This window comes from Styela clava, chromosome 3 (assembly GCF_964204865.1).
Source record: "Styela clava chromosome 3, kaStyClav1.hap1.2, whole genome shotgun sequence".
Taxonomy (NCBI): domain Eukaryota; kingdom Metazoa; phylum Chordata; class Ascidiacea; order Stolidobranchia; family Styelidae; genus Styela; species Styela clava.
Genome location: NC_135252.1, coordinates 23,373,031 through 23,397,084, shown reverse-complemented (window position 1 = coordinate 23,397,084; position 24,054 = coordinate 23,373,031). Strand labels below are relative to the sequence as shown.

The window sequence follows — 24,054 nt, the reverse complement described above, 5'->3', positions numbered from 1 at the left end:
CTTGTGAGCCGACAAAATTTGTTACGCCAGTCATATTTCGCATAACACCAAAAATTAATCATGAAATTACCGCGTGATTGCTGATGGAACAGTTTAAAAATAGGGGGCGCTGATGAGTAGAATGATACACCACGTGCCGTGTTAGGCTTTGAAGAGAGAGAGGAAATAAGGAGGAAAGAAAAAAGAGAGCGAGAATGATGGAAAAAACAACAGGAAGAAAGAGAGAAAGCGACAAAGAAAGAGAAAACGAAAGAGAGAGGTAAAAAAGACATTGATGGAAAGAGTAAAAAGTAAGAGAAATGGAATGTGGGAAAGACTAAAGAAAAATCATTTCCTACCGTTTGTATCCACTACTCCTCTGAAGAAGAGAGGAACAAGTCCCAGGACTGTTGATAACAACCATATGGTCACTACAGCTACTGTCGCCGCCACCTTTGTTCTAAAAAGATGAAACGAATAAATATAGTTAACTCATATTATATTTAAATATGCATGCAACTGCTTTTCTTGTTATAGTTGAACTATGTATGTCTGAAGAAGTCTGACCTTGGTCAGGCGAAACCTTACAGAAATATATTTGTGTTAGCGTGCAGTAAAACTTTTGAATCCCTTAGGATAACTCATATTAGGTTGCGGTCTTTGACAAAAATATTTTTATACCGCGCTTTTTTATGCTTTTAGCTATGAACAAATCTTTGCACAAAAGCTACGTATATCTGGGGATCTATAAGGAGCTACTTATATTTGTAAAACTGGAATCTTTCTGGATTGCCTACCCAATTTATTGCAATCTACGTAAAGTGAGGGTGTTGGATTTGAGATGAGTAATCTGCATCTGCAAGGACTATGAAGTTTAGTCTAACAATAACTACACAATTTTTTGAGGGGGCGTGAAGCTCATTGAAAATTCGGGGCTCCGAAGTATGCGAACCAAGATGGCGGACATCGGAATGTAATATGTGGACTAGGTTAGGGTTAGGCCATAATTTTAGGTGTAAATACTACGGGAGGCTCTTGGCTAGTCATCGAACTGATAATAGGACTAAAATACGGAAAATTGGAAAAAAATTATCGCCTAACCCCAACCTGTTACCCATGTTACGTTCCGATGTCCGCCATCTTGGTTCGCATACTTCGGGAGCACTGAAAATTCAAATATCTTGCCCGCATTATTCAGGATATTTACATTTCTTCATTTTGGATATATACGTTCCTTCACGTTTTTTCATCGTGTTTTTTAAACAAAACATAATTTCGCCTTCCCATCTATTTTTGTAGCTAGCTAGTTTTGTTAGGTAGTTATTTTTTGAAGCGAGATTTGACGAATTGACAAGAAGGTTTGACAACCACTGACCTAGAACCTAATTTATCAGTCAGCTTAGATAGATCGAGATCTATCGTGGAAAAAAAAATTCTGGGCAAAATTCGGAAGATTTATTTTCGTCCTGAAATCTTGTATATACAGGGTGTTAAAAAGTTACGCAATATTAAGATAAACATTTTTGTCATTGCAACGTTAAACAAAGTGACTGTCACAAAGCGTCAGTCGTGAAATGTTTTAATTAGCATTTCATACTAACTTTTTTTATTCTGCGTCACTTTTTTAGTGTAACCCAGAATACGTCATCACATTTTATTTATTTACGTCTTGTGTACTTGGTCCGGGCATCATGTTTAAGATTTTTCTGGGGACTGAACTAGGGACTAGGGCTGCTTTGTCAAGTGCATTGCTAGGAGTGAAGTTGTGCCATTCATAAATCTAATTCTCGCCAAAATATACCATTGATCCCAGTATAAAAAAGGCAAATATTCGTGCTATTTTATGTCAAGAAATAGAGTTATTCTTGTCACTCTAATGCTATTTCGTTCACGTATTTTTGTTTCAATGACCTCATACGGATCCAGAGCAGGAAGTAAACAAGAAAGCAGGATTTGTAGTTCATTACCCAATATCCTAGCACTCTTACACCAATGCATTAGTAATCTTAAATGGAAAAAGTCAAATATTGCTTGGAATGCTTGTTGCAATCAATAAATAGTCTATCTATATCCTCTAGTTATTGGGTCATTTTAGTATTTTTCAGTAAAGTTCTAAGTACTAAAAACTCCCCATGTAGATGATTCTAATTTTTCTTAAATAATAACATTGAATATCATATTAGTTGGAAAAGTAGTTGGGAATTAGTTAGTCACTGACGTCGTACGGATTCCAAGCAATAAGTAAACAGGAAGAAAGACTCTTTCTCCAATGCATTAGTAATCTTTTAATTGAAAAAGTCAAATATTGCTTGGAATGCTTGTTACGATCAATAAACACATTTTTCATCATTTTTAAAAGGTCAAGTTCATTAGACGACACTACATTTCCATTAGTACAAATTATATTTTAATTTCGATTTATTTTCGCTCCATGTTTTCATGCGAAAATGCAGCCATCAGTGAAATTAATTAGTTAATTGGTTCTACGGCGTTGTTTTTTAGTTCTCGACGTTTTTCTCCCAGACCAATTGGAACATATTTAAAAAAAACATGATTTTTGTGCATAGCATACTAGATTACCAAAACTTTTGAGTCATTTTCAGTCGATATCAGTGGTCAACTGTACACGGTCTTGTTCGGAGCAAACGGAAGCATTGTTAAAAATAAAATACGAGCTCTTCTAAGCATTCTATTAGATTCAAGAGTCTTGCTGCACACTAACACAAATGTATTTCTCTAACGTTTCGTCTGACCGAAATCAGACTTCTTCAGACAAGCATTTTATAACTGTGACAAGAAACGCAATGGCATGTATATAAATATTGATATCAATTGTTGGGTCTGTTTACGATAGAAATAAATAAATAAGATTGGGAAAGTGACAAAACAATAGGGAAGCTAAATTTGAATTACAATCAAAAAATATCCAACAGTGTAGTGAGTGACAATTGAAAAGTAGATTAAACACCGAACACCGAATACCGAATACAATGAAACTTTTCAGTCAATATCAGTCAATTGCACTCTCTCTTGTTTGTTCGTTATAAAAAGGAGAAAGGCTCTCTCCCAATCAATGACACTTTAGTTTCAAATTATCGAAATTTATATTATTTTCCTAAATGATTTAAATTAATCACGAACCAAAAAGGTAAACAGCAACTTGGAAGGAACAACCTTAAAATAAACAAACAAGCCATATCAATTAACTTATGAAGCCATGATGAGACAGACTAAAAATATTCTATTTGAATGTTTATAGAATTTTATTGTAGTAACTTGACTTAATTGTTATCTTTACAGTGCTATCGTGATTTGTCTGAAGATATTCGACTATGATCTACAGAAAGATCACAAATATTATTGCTATTTTGTGGAAAGAATTCTATTTCTTATTATTTATCAGACCAATACTATTATGGGTACTCCCGTGGTGTGTGTACCAGGTTAGGGTTAGGCTATACTTTTATTCCGATTTTCCTTATTTTAGTTCTATTACGAACTTGGCGACTGTCTGTGTTAGCCAAGTGAATATACCCCCTGCTTCCATCCCCATAGGCTTCCGTCCCTTTACAGAACTTGATGTAAAATAGGCGAACAAAATTATTTACCCCTATATTAGTACACATACTTCTGGAGCGCCGACCAATGCCATTATGGTATTCCTAATTTTGAAAGTACTTAATGCTCCCGCTTTGCACAAAAATTATGTCTTCTTTACTTGCTCCTAATGACCTATATTCTGTTATGTTCACGCTGTATATTTTATTATTTTTTTAAAAGTAGTTAATGTAAACCCCGATTTATTGTAGTGAAAATTTGGATAGACATGAGTAATTTGGCATTTTTTATAAACATACTTCGTCCATTAGGAAATTGAATTATAGATTTTTGCAAAAAAAATCATATTACACACCTTCCAAACGCCCACCGGAAACATCCAAAACGCAAAACCCGTTTACTTAACGCCAGAATATACATTAAATGTCGATTCATCAATGTTTAATGCAATTACACAAAAATAAATCCAACCAAATTAGAATCTCCGTGGGGAAATAATTTGATGGGGCATTGGCGCGCGATGGACATTACGGTTTGATTCGTATTGCTTCAGTTTTTTGAACAAATGCTAACTGCCAAAATTAACTTGCACTATTGATTTAATTTCTGCGGGACTAACGAATCTTTTGTCTTTTTTTAGGGTTTTGCGCCCTGTGGATGCATTATAATGCAGGGATGATCAAAATTTAGTTTTAGTTTCTGACAGCATCAGACGGGCCAGAATGAATTACCCAACGGGCTGTATTTGGCTCGCGGTCCCTAGTTCGCCCATGTTAGGTCTAACCGGACCCTGAGTCGAATGTTGTGTTTGAATCACCCAAAAGTCCTTATGTATATTTTTGCTTATAAAGTCAGCAATAACTCGACACTAACGTTTCCGACTGATAGGAATGCCACTCAACGATGCTCATGAACCCCTCAAAGCGTCTGAAGTGACGGAAGTTTTGTTTACGTGCACTTGTACCATAGATGAGGGATCAAATGATCGTCACTGTGTTGATTCTACTTGTAAACACCAGTTTGAATTCACACTCGGCGGTTTTCTTGAAATACTGTTTGTAAAGATGCGCAAAATTATATGATTTTAAGATTATCGGAATGTAGTTCACATATGAATCGTTGCTAAATTCCCATTGATGCTCTGGGGGTGATTGTTGTTGTTTTTGAAAAAAAAACGTTTTTCTTCTTAACTGATAGAATAATCGATCTCGAATTTTCATCACTTAAACATAAAATAAACCGACAGAAAGCTATGAATTATAATTTGAAGTCAAATTTCGTTTAAGTGCTAAGGGATTCTATAATTCATCTAAAATTCGATGTTTTCTTTTCATTAAAAAGGAACACTTTTGATTGTGTATTGCTTGTCTGTCAATATTGTAGTAAACTTGTTGCTCTCAAGCCGTACCGGTATCGATGCGCAATTTTCAAGCCCCGTTTCAATGTCGAAGCATTTCTTTCGTGTTCTAATTGAGTTTTGTTTTTCGCTCAGTATTTTATATATGTTGCCCCTTGGGAAGGAGGCCATTCAAATGATGATTGGAACCATATATCTATTCTTATTACCAACCTGCTGTCTATATGGCAGCCAAATAGCCCTCTACTACGATATTGTTAGGAAACTCGATGCCCACAAGCCGTACCGGTACCGATGCACAATTTTCAAGCCCCGTGTATTCGAGTATCCCTTCCTGGTTCAAATTTGGTTTGGTTTTTCGCTCAATATTTTATATATATTGCCCTTTGGAACGAGACCATTCAAATGACGATTGGAATCTCATATTGCTGACCTGCTGTCTATATGGTATTGCACTAATCTTCTACCTATTTCTAACCTACTATATGGTGCCCATCAACCCTTTACAGACGAGGGCATTCAAAAACCGATTGGGGTCGAATATCCTATTCTTAACTTATTGTCATATTCCGTTCGGTCACGACCGATGGTGCAAGGATCGAATGTTACCGAGAAGTCGAATGAATCGTTTGGTAATATTATAGAGCTGACTTGGGCAAACTACGGCCGCGGGCCAAATTTGGCCCGTTGAGTAATTCAATCTGGCCCGCCTGACGATGCCACAATCAAACTAAAACCAAATTTTGATGTTTTAGCTAAAAAATCACTCAAGGAATTTGTTGAAGTTGTGATTGAATTTAGTTTTGGCACGAGGTTTATTGATTTCTACCTTTACTTTTGTAACACTGTAAATATTGTTTATAAAATGTAACTTTTTACGTCACACTCACATGGCCCGCAATAGGGGTGGGCAAAAATTTTGGCCCGTGGTTCAAAAACCTCGCCTATCTCTGCTATAGCGTGAGTTCTACCGCCATATGTCATCTACTTAGGGTTAGAAATAAACAATATTCACTAGGGGTGGAAAATTCAGCGCAGATTTCCCGCTATCGTACTAGCTTGAGATAAATTTCACACTCTCTACAAATAAAAGTCCGCCAATAACATTTTTATAGTATTTCAAATTGAGCGAACAACAAGGTATCGCAAATGCAAATAAATAAATCGTGTCTTTCATTCGAAGTGAGGTGTGTGTTTTAAAAAATAATCTATATATTTAAAGTTTGACTGTTTTATCACAATCGATTTTTTGAAACATTTATGACATATCAAACATTAGTTGTTCAAACTTTGTTTTGTAATAAACGAATCGCGTGATTTGCAAAATTACTTTGTATGTTATAAAAGCAATCGTCGTCAGTGAAACCAGAAACAAGTTTGCGTGTTAGTACTTGATTGTTTCGATTAAATGACAATAAAATTTAATTTTGAAATTTTTGGTAAATGAAAGTGTTTTTCCTAGTCCCAAATTCGGTACTCCCGTAGTATGTGTACCAAATTAAGGTTAGGGCATAATTTTATTCCGATCTTCCTTATTTTAGTTCTATTACGAGTTCGGGGGCTGTTTGTGTTGGCCAAGTTAATATACCTCCTGCCCATAGGTTTCAGTTCCTTCACACAACTTGATGAAAAGTAGATGAACAAAATTAGTTACCTCCATATTGGTACACACACTTCTGGAGCGCCCTTTAAATACCTTATATTGTGAGCCACTCACCTTCTGCAAGACTGGTACATCACCACTGCCACAAATCTGTCGACTGACATCGCAGTCAGAAAGAAAACACTCGCATACATGTGGAAATAAGTGCTGCCTGTCACGATCTTGCACATTGCATTTCCGAAGACCCATCTAGAAAATAAAATTATATGATGATTGTGTAAACCAATTTCCAAACGACAAACGTGGACACGTAGGTCCTTTCAAATTTGATCGAACCACAAACTGTGGAGAAGAATGATTTTTTGCAAGCACTTTACCAAAACGTTGAAAAATTCTGCGTACAATATTTAAGAATGACTGATTGATAAATGTTGTGTGCTCAAGTATATATTTTTTTAGTTTTTTTCCTTGCATTAGAAAGTAATAGGTCACAGAATTGTTGTGCCACGGAACTAGGCCATAACAAAAATATTGAGAACCACTGGTTCAATTAAACTGATTCAAAACAACAACAGTCAATTTTGATGTCCTACACAAGTCAAGACATTAGTCAATTCGTCCAAGCCAATTAATTTCCTTGGAAAAATTGAAAATAAAATTTGAAATACCTTCTATGTAAAGCGATGTCAGTAGACCAGAACGGTAGCATAGCAACGAATATGAAATCCGCTATAGCGAGATTCAAAACGTAGATATCGGTTATATTTCTGCTTCGAACCTGAAATGTAAAATTGAGTTTTTAGTTTTATTGATTACTAAATAACTGAGTTGTATCGAGCAGTCAATAGAAGATCCAAAAATTCGAATCGCAAGTCAACTCGGGTCAGGGGTCATCCAAGTCCAACCCAAGTCGGAAGTCTATTTATCACATTCTTCCGGATTCTCTGGGTTTTCTTTCTGATTTCTGATTTTAGTATCAATTTTTTCTTTCCGATCGGAAAACACAAAAAATATGAAAGAACTTGAATGGCATTTGAGAAAAAAAAAATTTTTTCAAGTTCAAATTCACGTTTTAGGTTTTATAAAAATTCATTAGCCCATGAAAGTGAAGTCCGTGGCACTTTTTTTTTCCTGTCATATTTTATTTGTCTAGATTATTTCATTATTTCATCCCTCTTCAAATATATCCGGTATCAATCGATATTTGAGAAATTTATTTTGTTAATTGAAACTGGAACGTGCCAAAAACAGATTTCAGAATTTAGAGTTTAAATATATTACTTCTCCAGAAGACTGGACGTATGGCGAGTGTTATAATCAGTTGAGTATCCACATGTCAGCTTGTTTATATTCATGGTTTATTAGAAGATTGCGTGACTATCTAGTTAACTCTGTTTTTCCATTTTGAATTTTATTGATTTTGGCGTGGGTGAGTGGTACATAATTTATATTGCTTGGTGCGGGTTATGTAAAAATGGCCGTTTCATATTAGTCAGTTGTTTTTGTGACAATATTAGGCATAAGCATTACATAACCCTTAGTATTTTAGTATATCCTTGGATCGCGAGATTTTGCAAAATTCATTTTTTAATATGAATTATATATAAATTATATATTTAAATCTATGAACAGCGATAGGTAACCAATGACAACAATTTTATTTTTTATGCAAGCTTATAAGCTAACAATAAGATCTCTTGAGACTTGGAAGACCAGGGCGCAACATAGTCTGCCAAACATTTAGACTACAGTCTCATTCAAGACGAAAGGCGACTCATAAAAATTATTCATTTCTTGATGTAGTTATGTCCAGTCATTGTCATCCGGATTTTTATTGTAACGAACAAAGGTTAACCAAACGTTTAAGGCTTCTTCCGATAATTTTCGTTCATATAGCCATGTGACTTGGTACGAGTGCGATATGCACGCCGATACATAACACGGCCAAAACGGGAGTATATGTTTGTATGTATGTTATTTGCCTCAGAAATGTAACAGTATCTGCAAAATAATTAAACGGTAAAACAGAGACGGGTTTCCCTGTTCAAGGCCTTACTGGCCTAAGACACGGAAGTGCGACATGCACCTCAATATATACATGATACATATAAGCGAAATAGATTCGAATCCTCCTTACAACCCGGAGACATCCCGATATGGAATTTTTTTGTATTTGCTTTACAGCGCTGATATTTTGATTTCAATAGATTTTCTAATAAAAAAAAATGTATGCACAAGTTATAAAATATTAAAACAGCACGAAAGTCTAGCCAGCTGACTTGACCCATGACCCATTAACGAGTTTTTATCCGCGATGAAGGCGAATGAAAAGTTTCAGAATATGCAATGAGGAAAATGTATCGAAAAAGGCTGAGAATAACTGTGATAGCTCATTATCGTCATTTTGAGGCTTTTCCACGATGTCGTCGCCAGCCATTCGCCTGGTACGGGTTCAATATTCTTGCATTACTTTGATTACTTTGATAAAGGGAAATGTATAAGGTGTCCATAAAGTCTTACCATTTTTGGAAATTGCAAAGGCAATATATCGATACCATATATTGTTTTGGCCCTCACAGATGCATTAAATGAAGTAAAAGTACTTGAACTATTACTGGTTAAAATACAACAAACCTTGTTAAGATATATTGACAACTGACTTCATAACAAAATTGAAATTGTAAAGAGACTTTATGGAGACTTTATACATAATGTATAAGCTACATAGACATACGCATTAGCGAATAATTAGCGTTAATGGATTTCTATTATACAAGCTTTCAGTGATATTGACGGATAATGGATACAAATATTTTTCTTTTGAATAAATCAACAGCAACAGGTTTCATTCGTTTCATCTTGGGCGCAAAGTTGTAGCGTTGGAATTATAAGCATGACAGCATCGTAGGACAAAATTGTCAAATGAGTTATGAAGCTCACGACACATATACGTTTTGTGATACAGATCACAATGCATTGGAAAAAATTTCGTTTTTATCAATATCAAATTGCACTGAGGGCGAGGCTACATTGACTTGGGCACTCCAGAAGTGTGTGTACCAATATGGAGGTAACTAATTTTGTTCGCCTACTTTACATCAAGTTGTGTAAAGAAACAGAAGTCTATTGAAAAAGGGATATACACTTGACTAACACAGACAGTTCCCGAACTCGTTATAGAACTAAAATAAGAGAGCTATGCTTAAATATATGGACACGTAACGCCACATAGTGGCAAATCGGATGACGTCAAGGCACACATAAAAACGAATCACATGCAGCTCACCGGTATATTCGAAATAAATAAAAGTAATAACCTTGTAGCAAAAATTTAATCTTTAAGCACTGAAAATTTTGAAGCAATTGGTTCAGTAATCAAAGAGAAAAGCGGGTTTTTTTCTGTGACAAAGAACAAAAAGAAGAACAACAACAACAACATAATATTAAAACAATCCATAGGTCCGCATAGGGAAATCGGAATAAAATTATGGCCTAACCATAACATGGTACACACACTACGGGATTATCGCCGACTGAACGTTTGACTGATAAACGTTTAGAATTGCAGGTTGAAATCACGGATCTTTTGTACTAACGCAAAAATTTGAGATTTGAGAAAAACATCACCGCCACGTATTTGAAGTCAATAATTAGTAATTATCCAGCTCGCGTTGGGGTTAGGGCGAGGAATGTTGCACTAGGCAATCGCACCCATCAATATTAAACAAAATATTACACTCCCATTAGTCTCACAATTATCGTCTTTACTGTCGTAAATCCGCAACGCCAATACATTAGGGTATCTAACGCTGTTATTGGCAAATCGATTCCCATAATTGACCAATACAATTCTCCACGGGACCATGACGTGTCAAAGGTCAGAAGAAATGACTATCTATGCCAGAGGTTCTCGAGAATATTTTCTATGTGATGCTTATTCACGCCTCTCGCTTCGAACAAGAATATGATTAAGTCGTCTAATCAGCTCTCCTCTCCCAGGGGAAAATATGCAAATTCTATCGAATCCTATTTGAAAATTATCATTTTAAGTAATCGGAGTTTGATATGACCGAAACCTTGAACCTCCAGAAGTATGTGCACCAAGATGGCGCACAACCTGAACATAGTAGTTGTACCAGCTCAGGGTTCAGGTTATGCGCCATCTTCATGCACATACTTGGGGAGCGCTGAAACGTTTAAAGTTTGACACGGGCTATACAATTTTTGCTACTGCGAGCATACTACATTACAAATTTACTATATACAAGGATATCTAACGATATGTACATATCCCGGTGAGGTAAAGTCGATTACAACGGCTTAATGATATGTCGAAAGAGGGCGGTTACGACTTCATTTGGAGTATGGGATTAGTTAGCCAGTTGTTTGCTTAATTGCATGCACTTGAATATGTCAAGTAAGTTATCAATCACATCTGCGTTTTTTAATTCAGATCACAATGCATTGGGAAGAAATTTCAGTGCTCCCGTTGTGTGTGTACCATGTTAGGGGTATACCATAATTTTATTCCGATTTTCCTCATTTAATTTCTGTTACGAGTTCCGGGGGCTGCCTGTGTTAACCAAGTGAATATACCTCCTACTCATAAGTTTCAGTCACTTTACCCAACTTGATGTAAAGTAGGCGAACAAAATTAGTTACCTCCATATTGGTGGAGCGCCGAAATTTCGCCTTCATGAATATTAAATTACACCAAGGGCACGTTTACATTCAATCAATGTTTTGTGCACATGAGCGATCTTAACGTGAGCGATAGACCGATATATCCAGTCATACTTATCTCTCAACGTGAATTTCAACACATTTGATCATTTTATGACAAATTCTAAACGATGGCAGATTTTTCGATAACGGATTGATATTTCTCGATTGGAAACCAGTGCTCTATACTTTTGCATTACTAAATCCTTTTGCGAAATTTTTGCTGATTTAGCCTATTTTGGAAAAAATACAAATATTACTCAAATTCAGTGACAGATATAATTAATCTGAAATGACAGATCGGAATGCAATCAAAAAGATATTATCGAATACATAGAATAACAGACACGGCCAAGCACGATGCATAACTCCACTAAAGTGTAATTTCACGCTACAAATTGGATCACGAATTAAAATGAAGTCAATTGGACTCGTAACTCAAATTGTCAATCATGTACAGTCAGTCAAAATAGATCTCAAATCGATTATCGACTCAATTGTTTATGATATATGGGTGGTTAGTATAATCCTAATACTCGAGAGGATTAAACGGATTTGTTCATAATAACACGGTGTGGTCATAATTATCACAGGTCTATCTCGCTGAAGAAAATTCGGTAGTCCCGTAGTACAGGGGTTCTCAAACTTTTGGTGTTGCGGAGCCTTTGAAAGGTTGAATATTATTCGCGGAGCCCCAAAATAAATGTTAAAATTGTTCTTTTCAGATTAATATTCCTGAGCAAGTTAAAAGTACTTAACTTATTTTAAATGCTGAACCTTTTTTGATAGGGTTAACACAAGCCATAAATAAATCTAAATTTTATACTAAAGCTGTAAATTTGACACTTGACGAACATATTAATAAATTAGGGGTCGAATCTTTTCTCTTTTGACATTTTTGGACGACTTAAAAGGCCGCTAATAACGTGCGCAATTTCATTTTGTTACAATCGCCGATATTTTTTGTCAGCATGGCGTGTTAAAAACAATCATCTATACACCGGTGTTTATTCTCCCTAATTCAAAAATTTCCCCCGGCATATACACGTAATGTTACACAATGACGACGTTAATTGCTTTTTTGTTCTCGTGGGGAATTATGAGTTCAATGTGAAAAACATGTTACCATATTATAGTCATCGGCGACGAAATGCTAAAAATAATAATTAATAAAGAGGTAAATCCGCAACTCAAATTCCTTGATTGAAAAACGGCATTCTAAAATTTAAAACAGAAACTTAAAATGGAAGACCACTCGTTTGGTTTCAGCAGACTCACCTCAGATTGAAAACGCTTTTATAGACATTGTAAATCACAAAATTTGGTGTTATGTTAGGTTTTCGTCGTAGTAACTGCGAAATCGAAACACAGTTAATTGCGCGCGCGATGTACCTCTTTTCCCATTCTGAAACTACCGACGGACCCACACGCAATCAATTGTGCGCGCGATCCGCTATGTATCTTTTTTCATTCTGAAACTACCGACGGAGCCTAATGCAATAAAATAATATTCAATTGTTCGTATTTTGCCCAGACATTGTGAGTGTGCGAAAGAACAAATCAAGTTTGACAAATCCCAAAATCGCAAAAATACGACTCCAATTTATTTCTAGTTGGCAGTTTATCACATATTTTATGTTATTTTAGAATAGTATTCTTTCATTTTAGTAATCCTAATAGTAATCTCGAATCAAACGTGAGTAACGATGAGCACAATTACATTATAACGAAGAGACACGTTAAATGCTCGCATCGGCCATGGATTGAATATTTTACGCAACAGAAATCTCGTTATCCCTTTTTTTAATCGCGAAGAATGTTGCGCGGAAATTTCCAATCCCAATTTTGAACCACCTCCCTCCTAAGAATCCTGGCTGCGCTCCTGCTTATAAATAATGTCATTTTTTAATTCCGCCTCTTTGCCATATTTCGAGGTCATATTGTTGTCAGATTTTATCAAAGCTGTTATTGCTTCTTTGAACAGTTACAACATTTTGAGTCAGTATTTTGAAGAGTAATCGAATACCTCGCGGAGCCCCTGGGTTTCTCTCGCGGAGCCCTGGGGCTCCGTACGGAGCACTTTGAGAACCTATGCCGTAGTATGTTACCCAAGATGGCGGACACCGGAACGTAGTATGTGTACCAGGTTAAGGTTGGGCCATAATTTCAGGTACAAATAATAAGAGAGTCATTTGACTTGTCCCTGAACCCGTAATAGAACTAGAATAAGGAAAATTGGAAAAAAATTATGGCCTAACCGTAACCTGGTACACATACTACGTTCCGGTGTCCGCCGTTTCGGTTCACATACTACGGGAGTACTGAAAATTGAAGTAAGCGAGGGCGTTTATTTCGACTTCATAATCAGTATAAATGAATGAAACCATGAACAAACCCTTTAAAAAATAAACGCCATTTTTTTTTTCTTGTGGGAGGAGGGGGGGGGGGGGGGGGTAAGTTCGAAAATAGGTAACGGAACGATATACTCAACTTGACAAGTTCGTAAATAACGGTAACAGTACGGTAACATTTTGTCCATAATAACACAGTGTGGTCATTATTTATGAATTTTATTATCACATTTCTCTCTCGCTAAAGAAAATTGAAGTAAGCGAGGACGTTTTTGTCGATTCCATAATCAGCATAAAGGCGATACATGATGCGATAAAAGCGTGATTAACGTTATCAGAAAAGCAAAAACAACTATTATAAGGTTTAAAATGTTAAAACGTACATGCCAGTTATCTTTGGGGGACGAATTATGAAACAGAAGGGCACGCGTTTGCTCACACGCATAAGAAAATCAACATAAAACACATGCCCTTTCAACTCGGCAAGTTCAAAAATAACGGTAACGGAACGGTATAACGTTGTAGTTGAAGAGCGATGAACCTAACTTGACAAGTTCGAAAATAACGATAACGCAACGGTATACCACAGTAGTTGTAGAACGATGAATTCAACTAGACAAGTTTGTAAATACCGGTAACGTTACAGTAACTTTTTGTCCATTACAACACAGCGTGGTCCTAATTTATGAGTTTTGTTATCACATTTCTCTCTCGCTGAAGAAAATTGAAGTAAGTGAGTTAGGACGTTTCTGTCGACCAAGACGCACGCATAAGAAAAACAGCATAAAAACACACGCCCTCTCGAAAGTTGTAAAATAACGGCAACGGAACGGTATAACGTTGAGTGGTGAACATAACTTTAACTCGACAGGTTTGAAAATAACGGTAACGATAACGGAACGGTATAACGTTGTATTAGGATTATAAGATATACATTTTGAAAGCGATACCACACACAGCTATTTCCCCTGATAGTGGACGCCATTTTAATACGGAAAGAAATCATATAAATCCACTTCAATACTCAAGTGAGTACCATTCCAGATCTGTATCCTATTTAAACTTGAATTCGCGGTGGCCTTGTGACTAAATAAACAGGTCCTAATGTAATAATTCATTTTGAGTGATAATCCATTAAAAATATACCAAACGATAGAAGCCCTTTAATCTATTTATTACAATATGACAGCAGTAATAATCCGCTTATTATCATTATATAGACAAGATGTAAAAAGAAATTTCGTCGGATTTCATAGCAGTACCAATTAAAATTTTCTTTTCTTTGTTTATTAATACTTTTTATTGTGCTTGTAATTCTCCTTTATCAAACAATAAAATTTATTTAAACTTACAATTGTAATTACTATAAAATCGTTCGAAATTTTTCTGGACACCTTGTATAAAGATATACAGAAAACATAGCCGTTAGGTTGAACGTACGCTTTTGATTTGAGCGAAAAAGAAGTTTAATTGTATCCCCTAAAACTGAAAAAATAACCACAAAGTCGAAATGCTTCTAATATGAATGAAAATCTGATTTTATAATATGTCAAGCGTAATAAGCTCGTTATATTCATTCTATACGGATATATCGAGAAAGAAGCGCAACCGCGATTTTAAAATGTACACTCTTAATCAGAATGAAAGTGCATTTCCATATTACGCCAGCTGTATTAACCCTCTTGTGTATAAATATATACAGGAAAAGGCGCGAACGCATTATGACAGGTGAGATAAGCTAATTATACGCTTTCAGGGTCCATAGAACAAGTGCTAACGCAAATTCGAAATGTACGCTGTTTTCATAATATTATAATTTCATAATTTTCGAAATATATCAGATTTCATATGCCTCTAATATGCAGTCAATAATCATATAACTAATAATAGGTGCGATCGCGAAGTTTAAAATGTACTCATTGATTTTGATTGAAAATGTCATTTTCATTGTATGTCAAGCGTTATAAGATTCTTATATGTATCAGCCCAATAACAAGCGCGATCGCGCAATTTAATTGTACGCTCCTAATGTGAATGAAAATCTAATTTTATAATATGTCAAGCGTATAAGCTCACTACATTCATTCTATACGGATATATCGAAGAAGATGCGCAAACGCGAGGCCGAAATGTACATTCCTAATTTGAATGAAAATGCATTTCCATATTACGCCAGCTGTATTAATCTCTTTATAGTCGCTGTGTGTAAGGATATAAAGAAAAAGCGCGAACGCATTATGACAGGTGGTATAAGCTAATTATACGCTTTCTATGTCCGTCTAACAAAAATTAGGTGCGAACGCGAATTCGAAATACACGCTGTTTCATAGAAAATCTAATTGTCAAAATATAACAGATGTCATGTGCTTTTGATATGCGGTCTATAATTATATAACCAACATGAAGTGCACCCGCAAAGTATAATGTACTCATTTATTTTGATTGAAAATATTATTTCCATATTATGTAGAGCGTAATATGATTTTCATATTCATCTGCCCAAATAAAAAGCGCGATCGTGAAGTTTAAATGTACGCTCCTATTGTGAATGAAAATTAATTTAGTTTAATACCCCAGCGTAGTAAAAGCTTCTAATAGTCCTTCGAAAAGATAACAATATATAAAAGGTGTACATGAAGTACATAATTTTTTTTTTAATTTGCAAAGACAATTTATCAATACCATAGATGTAATATATGAAGTAAAAATACTTGTATTGTGAGGGGACTTTATGGACACCCTGTAAATTCAGTTATAAATTACGTCAGAATAATAAACTTCACATATTTATTATATTAATTTATGAATAAACCAAAATTTTATTCCGATTTTTCTTATTTTAGTTCTATTACGAGTTCGGGAACTGTCTGTATTAGCCAAGTGAATATACCCTCTTCCCATAGGTTTCAGTCCCTTTACACAACTTGACATAAAGTAGCAAAAAAATTAGTTACCACCATATTGGTACACATACTTCTGGAACGCCGATAAGTTTTTTACGCATTCTAGATTCATATAACAAAAAAGAAGCCTTACCGCGAATTCCTAAATTATGCTTGAAATTTATTCAAAAATTCTATTTCCATAGTAAGTCAACAGTAATAAAATTCTTATATGTATCTGCTCAATAAGAAGCGAAACGTGAAAAAGTAAGTAAATTAACCATTTGTTTTGAGTGAAAATGAATTCCCATAATATGTCAAGCGTAATAAGAATTTTATAATCATTTTCAATATAAGAATTAGCAGAAGAAGCGCAGTAATAAAATGCCAGTTGGGATAAGTTAATTATGTGCATAATATGCCAATGTACAAAAAGAAGCGTTACAGCGAATTCGAAGTGCAAGTTCTAAATTTGATCGAAAATATTATTCTTAATATGAGTATAGGGGGGAAAGCGCTACTGCGAATTCGATTCAAAAGTGCGACCGCGAAGTTGTAAATGGATTCACTTATTTTGAGTGAAAATGTTATTTCTATAACATGTCAACCGTAATGAGCTCCTTATAGATATAATATATGCATTTTTCCAATAAGAAGCGTTACCGCGAATTCGTAATGTACGCTCTAAATTTAATCAAAAATTTTTGTTCTTTTCATAAATGTCAACCGTAATGAGCTCCTTATAAATTTAATATCTGCCTAAAAACAAGCGTTCCTAATTTGAGTGAAAATCTAATATATCATATTATGCCAGCCATGATAACCCTCTTATAGTTTAAAAAATAAATATATTACACATTCTAAGTCTATATAACAAATAAGAAGTTATAATTTGCGCCTCTAATTTGATTGAAAATGTAATCTCCGTAGTATGTCAACCGTAATAAGCCGCTAATAAACATTTGATATTTGAGAAAAAAGAAGCGCGAACGCGAGTTCGGTAACCTTAAAATGAATTTTCGTAATTTTCCAAACGCAAGATTTTGCTGTTAGCCGCCTGACTAGATTTATATTTTAATTCCACAGATGATAAGGAATATTTTTCTCTTTTATTCCTGGGCAGACTGAAACATATCATACAATGGCTTAGATGTAATCTTACCGGATTTGTTTTTGAATTATGCATTTGTAGCTCACTAATCCGTTCTAATACACAAAAAATAGCAGATAAAAATAAATCTTCTTGAAAATGCATTGGGGAAACCAGAACACAAACATAATATCTCTGACAACGCCTTTCAGAGGCTTAAACGGCTCAGTAGCTCACTCAGATGGAATTTTACCGGCTTTATTTTAAAAATATGCATTCGTTCTAATATATAAGCAATGACACAGATAGTAATAAATTGTTATCTCATTAAATCTGCAACGGGAGAAACAGAACACAACCATAATAGGTCACTTCTTTATCACTTCTTTGTCACTTCTCATTTTAAAGTGTAGAACGGCTCAGTAGCTCAGATGAAATTTCACCGGATTTATTCTTAAATTATGAATTTATATCTCGGTAATACATTCTGATACACAAATAATGTCACAGATGGTAATAAAATTTTATATTTTTAAATCTGCATGGACAGAACTAGAATAATAAATGTAATTATGCTCGGTAATCCTCACAAATACACAAGTAATCTGTCAAAGCTAAGACTACTTGTGGCATCGTCTTTAAATCCTAAGGCGTATACAGCGAGATTAAAAACATAATCTTTCTAATCCAACTATCGCATTATGGAAAATCTTCGAGTACATTGTGAAATAATATTGATGAACAGGGAATATTGGATATATTCTAAAAGAGATACGCATAGGTTCGCAAAGTGCTCCGTATGAAAGAAACCGAGGGGATCCACGATGTATTCGTTTACTTATTAAAATACTAACTTGGGTAATAACTGTCCAAATAAGCAACAACGGCATTAATGAGGTTTGACAAATGTAGAGTCTAAATGTGACAACACGACGGTTGTTCATATATATGACATTATCTATAAGTTCCAAGTAATTTTAATTTACCCGGGAACCTTACTCGTTAGGTAGCAATGCATTTTGTTTTTTATTTTTATTCTTTTCAGATTTTTGCGAGGCTCCGTATATAATAGCCAACCTCTCCACGGGCTCCATAACACCAAACGTTTGAGAACCCTTGCTCTAATTCATATTTTTGAAACACAAATATTTTTAAATTTCTATCTGTTCAAATCCCAAATAAAACCATACCACCAGAAATGTTTCTCTATTTAACCTCTCTGATTTAGATTTTTGGAAACATAAGCCGCTTACTGTGGCTCAGATGTAATTGTACCAGAATTGCTTTCAAATTAGGCACTTATCTCTTCTCAACGCACTCTAATACACAAATAAGCTCCAGAATTAAAACCCAATGTGGTACTGCGTCCTATATTGCTAAAAAGTACATTGCGAGATTAATAATGTAATATTTCAAGTCTAGCTAGAACTGTCACGGGCAAACTACGTCTCTCGGGCCAAATTCAATCCGACCGCTTGATGCTGCCACAACCAAACTGAAACCAAATTCGTTCAAATCTCTAAATTAGGTTTCAGTTTGGTTATTTCAGTTAGGAAAGCGGTGTTACAAAAGCAAAAGTGGAAAACATTAAGCCTCGTGCTAAAACTAAATTTAATCGCAATCTTAACAAACTCCTTGAGCTATTTTTCTGTTCAAATCTCAAGGAGTTTGTTGAGATTGCAATTAAATTTAGTTTTGGCACGAGGTTTATTGTTTTTCACTGCTGCTTTTGTAACACTGTAAATATTGTTCACAAAATGTAACTTTTTACGACACACTTACATGGCCTGCCAGTCAGGATGGGCAACATTCTTGGCTCCTGGTTCAAATATCTTGCCAACAAGTGAGCTGGAACATTAGGGAAAATTTTGTGGTACAGTGCAAGATAATTTTTTGAGCACGATTTCGAAACGATACTCGGAAACCCAACCACATGAAAGATAGTCAAAAGCCAAATAGAAATTTAATATTGCAATCCCCCCGCCTCACTCAAGGTATAATAAATAGCGTGGGCAATGCCGAGCAAAAAATAATCCCGGTAATTCCAAACTATATAGGTACTTGCGCAGAGCTTTGTCTGGAATGAAAAGCGTATGCAGTAGGGGTCTTTGAGCAAGGGCAAGGTCTTTGAACCAGGCTTCCAAAATTTTGCTCACACAGACTTGCTGGCCATGGCCATGTAAGTGTAACGTAAAAAGTTACATTTTGTGAACAATAATTACAATGTACAAAAGCAAAAGTGGGAAACAATAAGCCTCACGCCAAAACTAAATTTAATCGCAATCTCAACAAATTTTTCGAGCTATTTTGTAGCTGGAACATCAAAACTTGGTTTTAGTTTGGTTGTGGAAGCATCATGGGGGCCAGATTGAATTACCCAACAGGCCAGATTTGACCCGCTAGTCATAGTTTGCCCCTGCCAGGCAGTAGTGAGATTCAGCCGGTTCGCACCGGTTCTGTAGAACAGACTCACGGAGTTTTATGAGATCAGCGAACCGGTTAACATAACTGAAAAAATATTATGACGTTTTGTAACAGAACCGGCTGAAAATATGACATTTGCCTGATGGAACCGGCTGACAAAAAATTTGAATTTCACCACTGATGCCAGGTAAACAGTGTTGTATAAAATGCTTAGACTATATACACTCACCTTTAAGTGCATTATGTAAATAACGAGTCCATTTCCGATGAGTCCAACGACAAAAACAATAGAATAAATAATTGGAAGGACAGTTGCACTAAACTCTCTTTGTGCTGGCGCAGAAGGATCTCCATTCGTAACCCAGTTTGTTGAATTTGGACCAAACATGTCGGTAGTGACACTCGGTTCGGTTGAATTTGGACCAAACACGGCGGAAGTACTACTCGATTGATAAGTTGAAACATAATTTTCTGATGCCGTAGGATCAACGGGGCCTTCCATGATTCTTCCTTGTATTTTGAATAGATAGTATTTAATTTACCTTTATTGCTATTTATTATATAAAATAGAACAAGTTGATATAAGGAGTTCATTAAAACTCATATTTGAGTAAATGTTGGGCGAACATTGGCATGTCAAGAGTTACTGAAACTATGGTTGTATTACGTTATAGCAAATACAAATTAACAAAAATCTTGAAGCAGTTCAATTCAGTACGTTCAGGAAATAGTGACTTCGTATAACTGTAATTGTTAAAAAAAACTTTTCTTCCAAGGTGGCGTTCCTAGACCTTAAGTTCTTGTAGAAAAAGACATATTAAAGACTTCGATCTCAAGTATTAAATTAATTAGTTTTTTTCTTGAAATCACGCGAAAACAACTAATCCATTGATCTGGAGTCCAGCGAGAGTACCGGACTTCGTAAACACAGAAGCAAACAAGCCTCCTAGTGCCTCAAGTACCATACAAGAGTCTTTCACTACGTAGATCAAAGAAATAGTAAATTTAACCGAAATTTGGGAGTATAATTATTGTGCTAAGTATAAACCATTTCTCCAAGATGTGGATTTTTGAAAAAGACCTGGAGTTTTTATTCGGCCAGCAATAGGTCCCAATAAAAAATGTAAGACTGGAATTGAACAAAGGCACGAAGGTTCAATTTGAAAAGCTGATAAATAGACACAAGGTTTAGTTCGATCATTAAAACTTTTGCTGTGTTATTCATAATCATAAAAAAAAATCATTTTTATGAAATGTCTATTAAGGAGTTTGCAGAGAAGAGACCCACAGGGGAATAAAGATTGAGATTCACTGTTCTAAAAAACAATAATATACTCAGCTATCTGTCGCGGACATGTGACACCAACGACCTATATTTCCTCTATACCAAAGATTAGCACAAGGCGGCCCGCGGGTCACAGCCCATTTTTCCCACCAAGCTTAAAATCCTAACCAGACAGTTTATGTTCAAAACGGCGCTCACGTGCATAAAATACACATTGTTGTTTTGCGTGTGGTAAATCTCTCGCCGTTTTAACTGGTGCCTTTAGTACTCTAAGGCTAAGCGATAGCTTTTTCATTGTGAGAATTTTTGAATCCATTATGTACAAGGAAAATCAAATTATTATTGTGTGTGGCCCAACTTAATGTCTGAAGTTGGTTATATGGCTCACCGACAAAAATGTTGCACATATGGGTATAATGCAAGTATGCTGTAGGCCTTTCTGGACTTGACTAATTTGTAATAAATATCATTTTTATTGAATTTCAATTATGCAACAAAAAACAAGTTAACTTAACTATATTTTTAAAAGTGTACAAATTCTCACGATATTTGTTGTTCGTTTCAATTCATTGTTTGTCCACGAAGTAAAGAGGCTTTATCAACCCATCAAGCATGGATCACACAAAAAATCTAACATTCAAACCAGGCTAAGCTTGGTCCAAGCCTGACAGAAGTCATGCTACTTGAATGAAGAAAGAAAATATTTTTGTTCGTGACGATTTAATAAACATAATTTACTTTACTGTGACATAATAAAAGCGTAACACATGAGATGGGAAAATTCAATTCAGAATTGTGTGGTACCGGTTATCGCCCCACCATTATTTTCCTATCCATTTTCTTCTACTCTGTTAATATTAAGTTGAAATAAAATAAGATAGGAGACAAACCAATAACCTAACTTAGCTCAATAATAACTTAGCTTAACATGTAATTGTTATGATAAGTTTAAGTCAATAATTTCGTAGCACATTGATAACATGAATCTTCATCTCGTCGGCTTTTACTATCCCTATCTTTGCTCAGAGATGAGTCTCCTCCACTTCTGAGTGAGTGTCCGTAAATTTGCTCAAAGATAAGTCTTTTTACCTCTGAGTGAGTGTCCGTAGCTTTTCTCGGAGATGATTCTTCTTCACGTCTGGGTAAGTACCCGTAATTTTGCCCAAAGATGAGTCTTCTTTATTTCTGAGTGAGTGCCCGTAACTTTGCTCAGAGATGAGTTTCATTTACTTCTCATCGAATACCCGTAACTTTGCCCGAAGATGGTTCTCCTTTATTTCTTAGTCAGTCCCCGTAACTTTCTCAGTGATGAGTTTTCTTTCCTTGTGGGTGTCTAGAGTGGCCAAGACCTTGCTTGAGTACATTGGCCAAAAAATATTCTTGTTTAAAAATTTAACCCCAAGTTTCGGGTTAAGTTGAGTCATCTATTTACCATTAAGTTATCGAAAACCGCGCTCTGAAACAGCCTTGCTGTTCCAGCAACCACGCATTAAGTTTTCACGTAAGAAAATTTTACGACGTAATAAAGTACGAACATAAAACTGTTGCACGACAGCTTGTTCAAATATTATGAAAGATTTAGAGTTCTAAAAATATTGACTCAACTATTTAACGGCCGCATATGGGGTAGCGATAAAACGAGCTATTTTGACTTGTACCATGTATGGCCTGGGCTAAGAAACGAAGGTGTTTCCCTATTCTGAGTGATTCAAGAGTCTTGCTGCACTTTAACACAAATGTAGTTCAGTAACGTTTTTTCTGGCCGAGGTCAGAATTATTTAGACTTGCATTTTTCTCCCATTGAATAGAATAATCACCTTTATTCTTACTACAACGTCGCAAAACGACTTGTACGAAGCCATAGGAAGCAAAAAAGCAAGATAGTTGGTCTCGCGTAACCTCAACTGATAGTTATACTTTTAATGTGTGTATAGGATTCAAGAGTGCTCCTGAAGTATGCGTTTCAAGATGGCGGACACCGAAACATATTAAGTGTACCAAGTTAGGGTTAGGACATAATTTTAGGTACAAATACTACGGGAGTCACTTGGCTAGTCCCCGAACTCGTAATATAACTAAAATGAGAAAAATTGCAATAAAATTACATACTACGTCCTAGTGTCAGAGACCTACCTTATTGGTCTTCATCTTCATATTGGTACACACACTTCTGGAGCGCCGAATATTTTATATGAGTCTTGCGTCACACTAACACAAATGTATTTTTTCTTCAGGCAAGAATATTTTAACTTTGGCACGAAAAACCAAATCTGTACTTTTGAGCTCGATTACGAGTCTACGACACTCCAATAAAAGCATTTCAAATTTTATTTGCTTTCACTGTAAATCACGATTAGTTATATTAATGAGTTGTTTGCTGTCTACACAATAAAAAGGCAATTGCGAACGTTTATTCGCAATACCATTATGTACAGCTGACGGCTATACATACAAATCTCAGCGGGATAATAGATAATACAGGGTAGTCGTTGAAAAACAGAAAATTTGTCAAACAGCTATTTCTTTTACAAAGAATAAATATTACCAAGTTTTTTAAGGCATATGTTATATTACAATCATAAATGCTCAAAACATCGTCCGTGCACTTCAGAGCAATGTCTTAACTTAGAAGCTCGTGTTGCGTTTTGAAAGTTAACTTGTGAGATATCGTTTCAATTCAACTTATACCTATACTCGTTTTATTCGTGATATCATCTGACTTTCAAATTTTCTGCTTTCCTAGCGACCACGTAGATTCGGAAAAGTAATTTAATCAGTCTCGTCCATCCGTGATTGTTAAAAA

General features: G+C 35.4%; 1 protein-coding gene across 1 annotated transcript in view; it reads right to left on the bottom strand.

Annotated features, from left to right (window-relative positions):
* The window catches only part of LOC120342290 (type-1 angiotensin II receptor B-like), a 32,176-nt gene extending 11,664 nt beyond the window's left edge, over positions 1-20,512 (bottom strand). The window contains exons 1-4 of the mRNA XM_039411060.2: positions 20,196-20,512; positions 7,166-7,275; positions 6,612-6,746; positions 339-439 (exon numbers count right to left, since the gene is read on the bottom strand). Of these exons, the coding sequence (XP_039266994.2) occupies positions 339-439; positions 6,612-6,746; positions 7,166-7,275; positions 20,196-20,468 (619 nt within the window). The 5' untranslated portion in view covers positions 20,469-20,512. The remainder of the gene's footprint in view (positions 1-338; positions 440-6,611; positions 6,747-7,165; positions 7,276-20,195) is intronic.
* Positions 20,513-24,054: the final 3,542 nt, after the last annotated feature.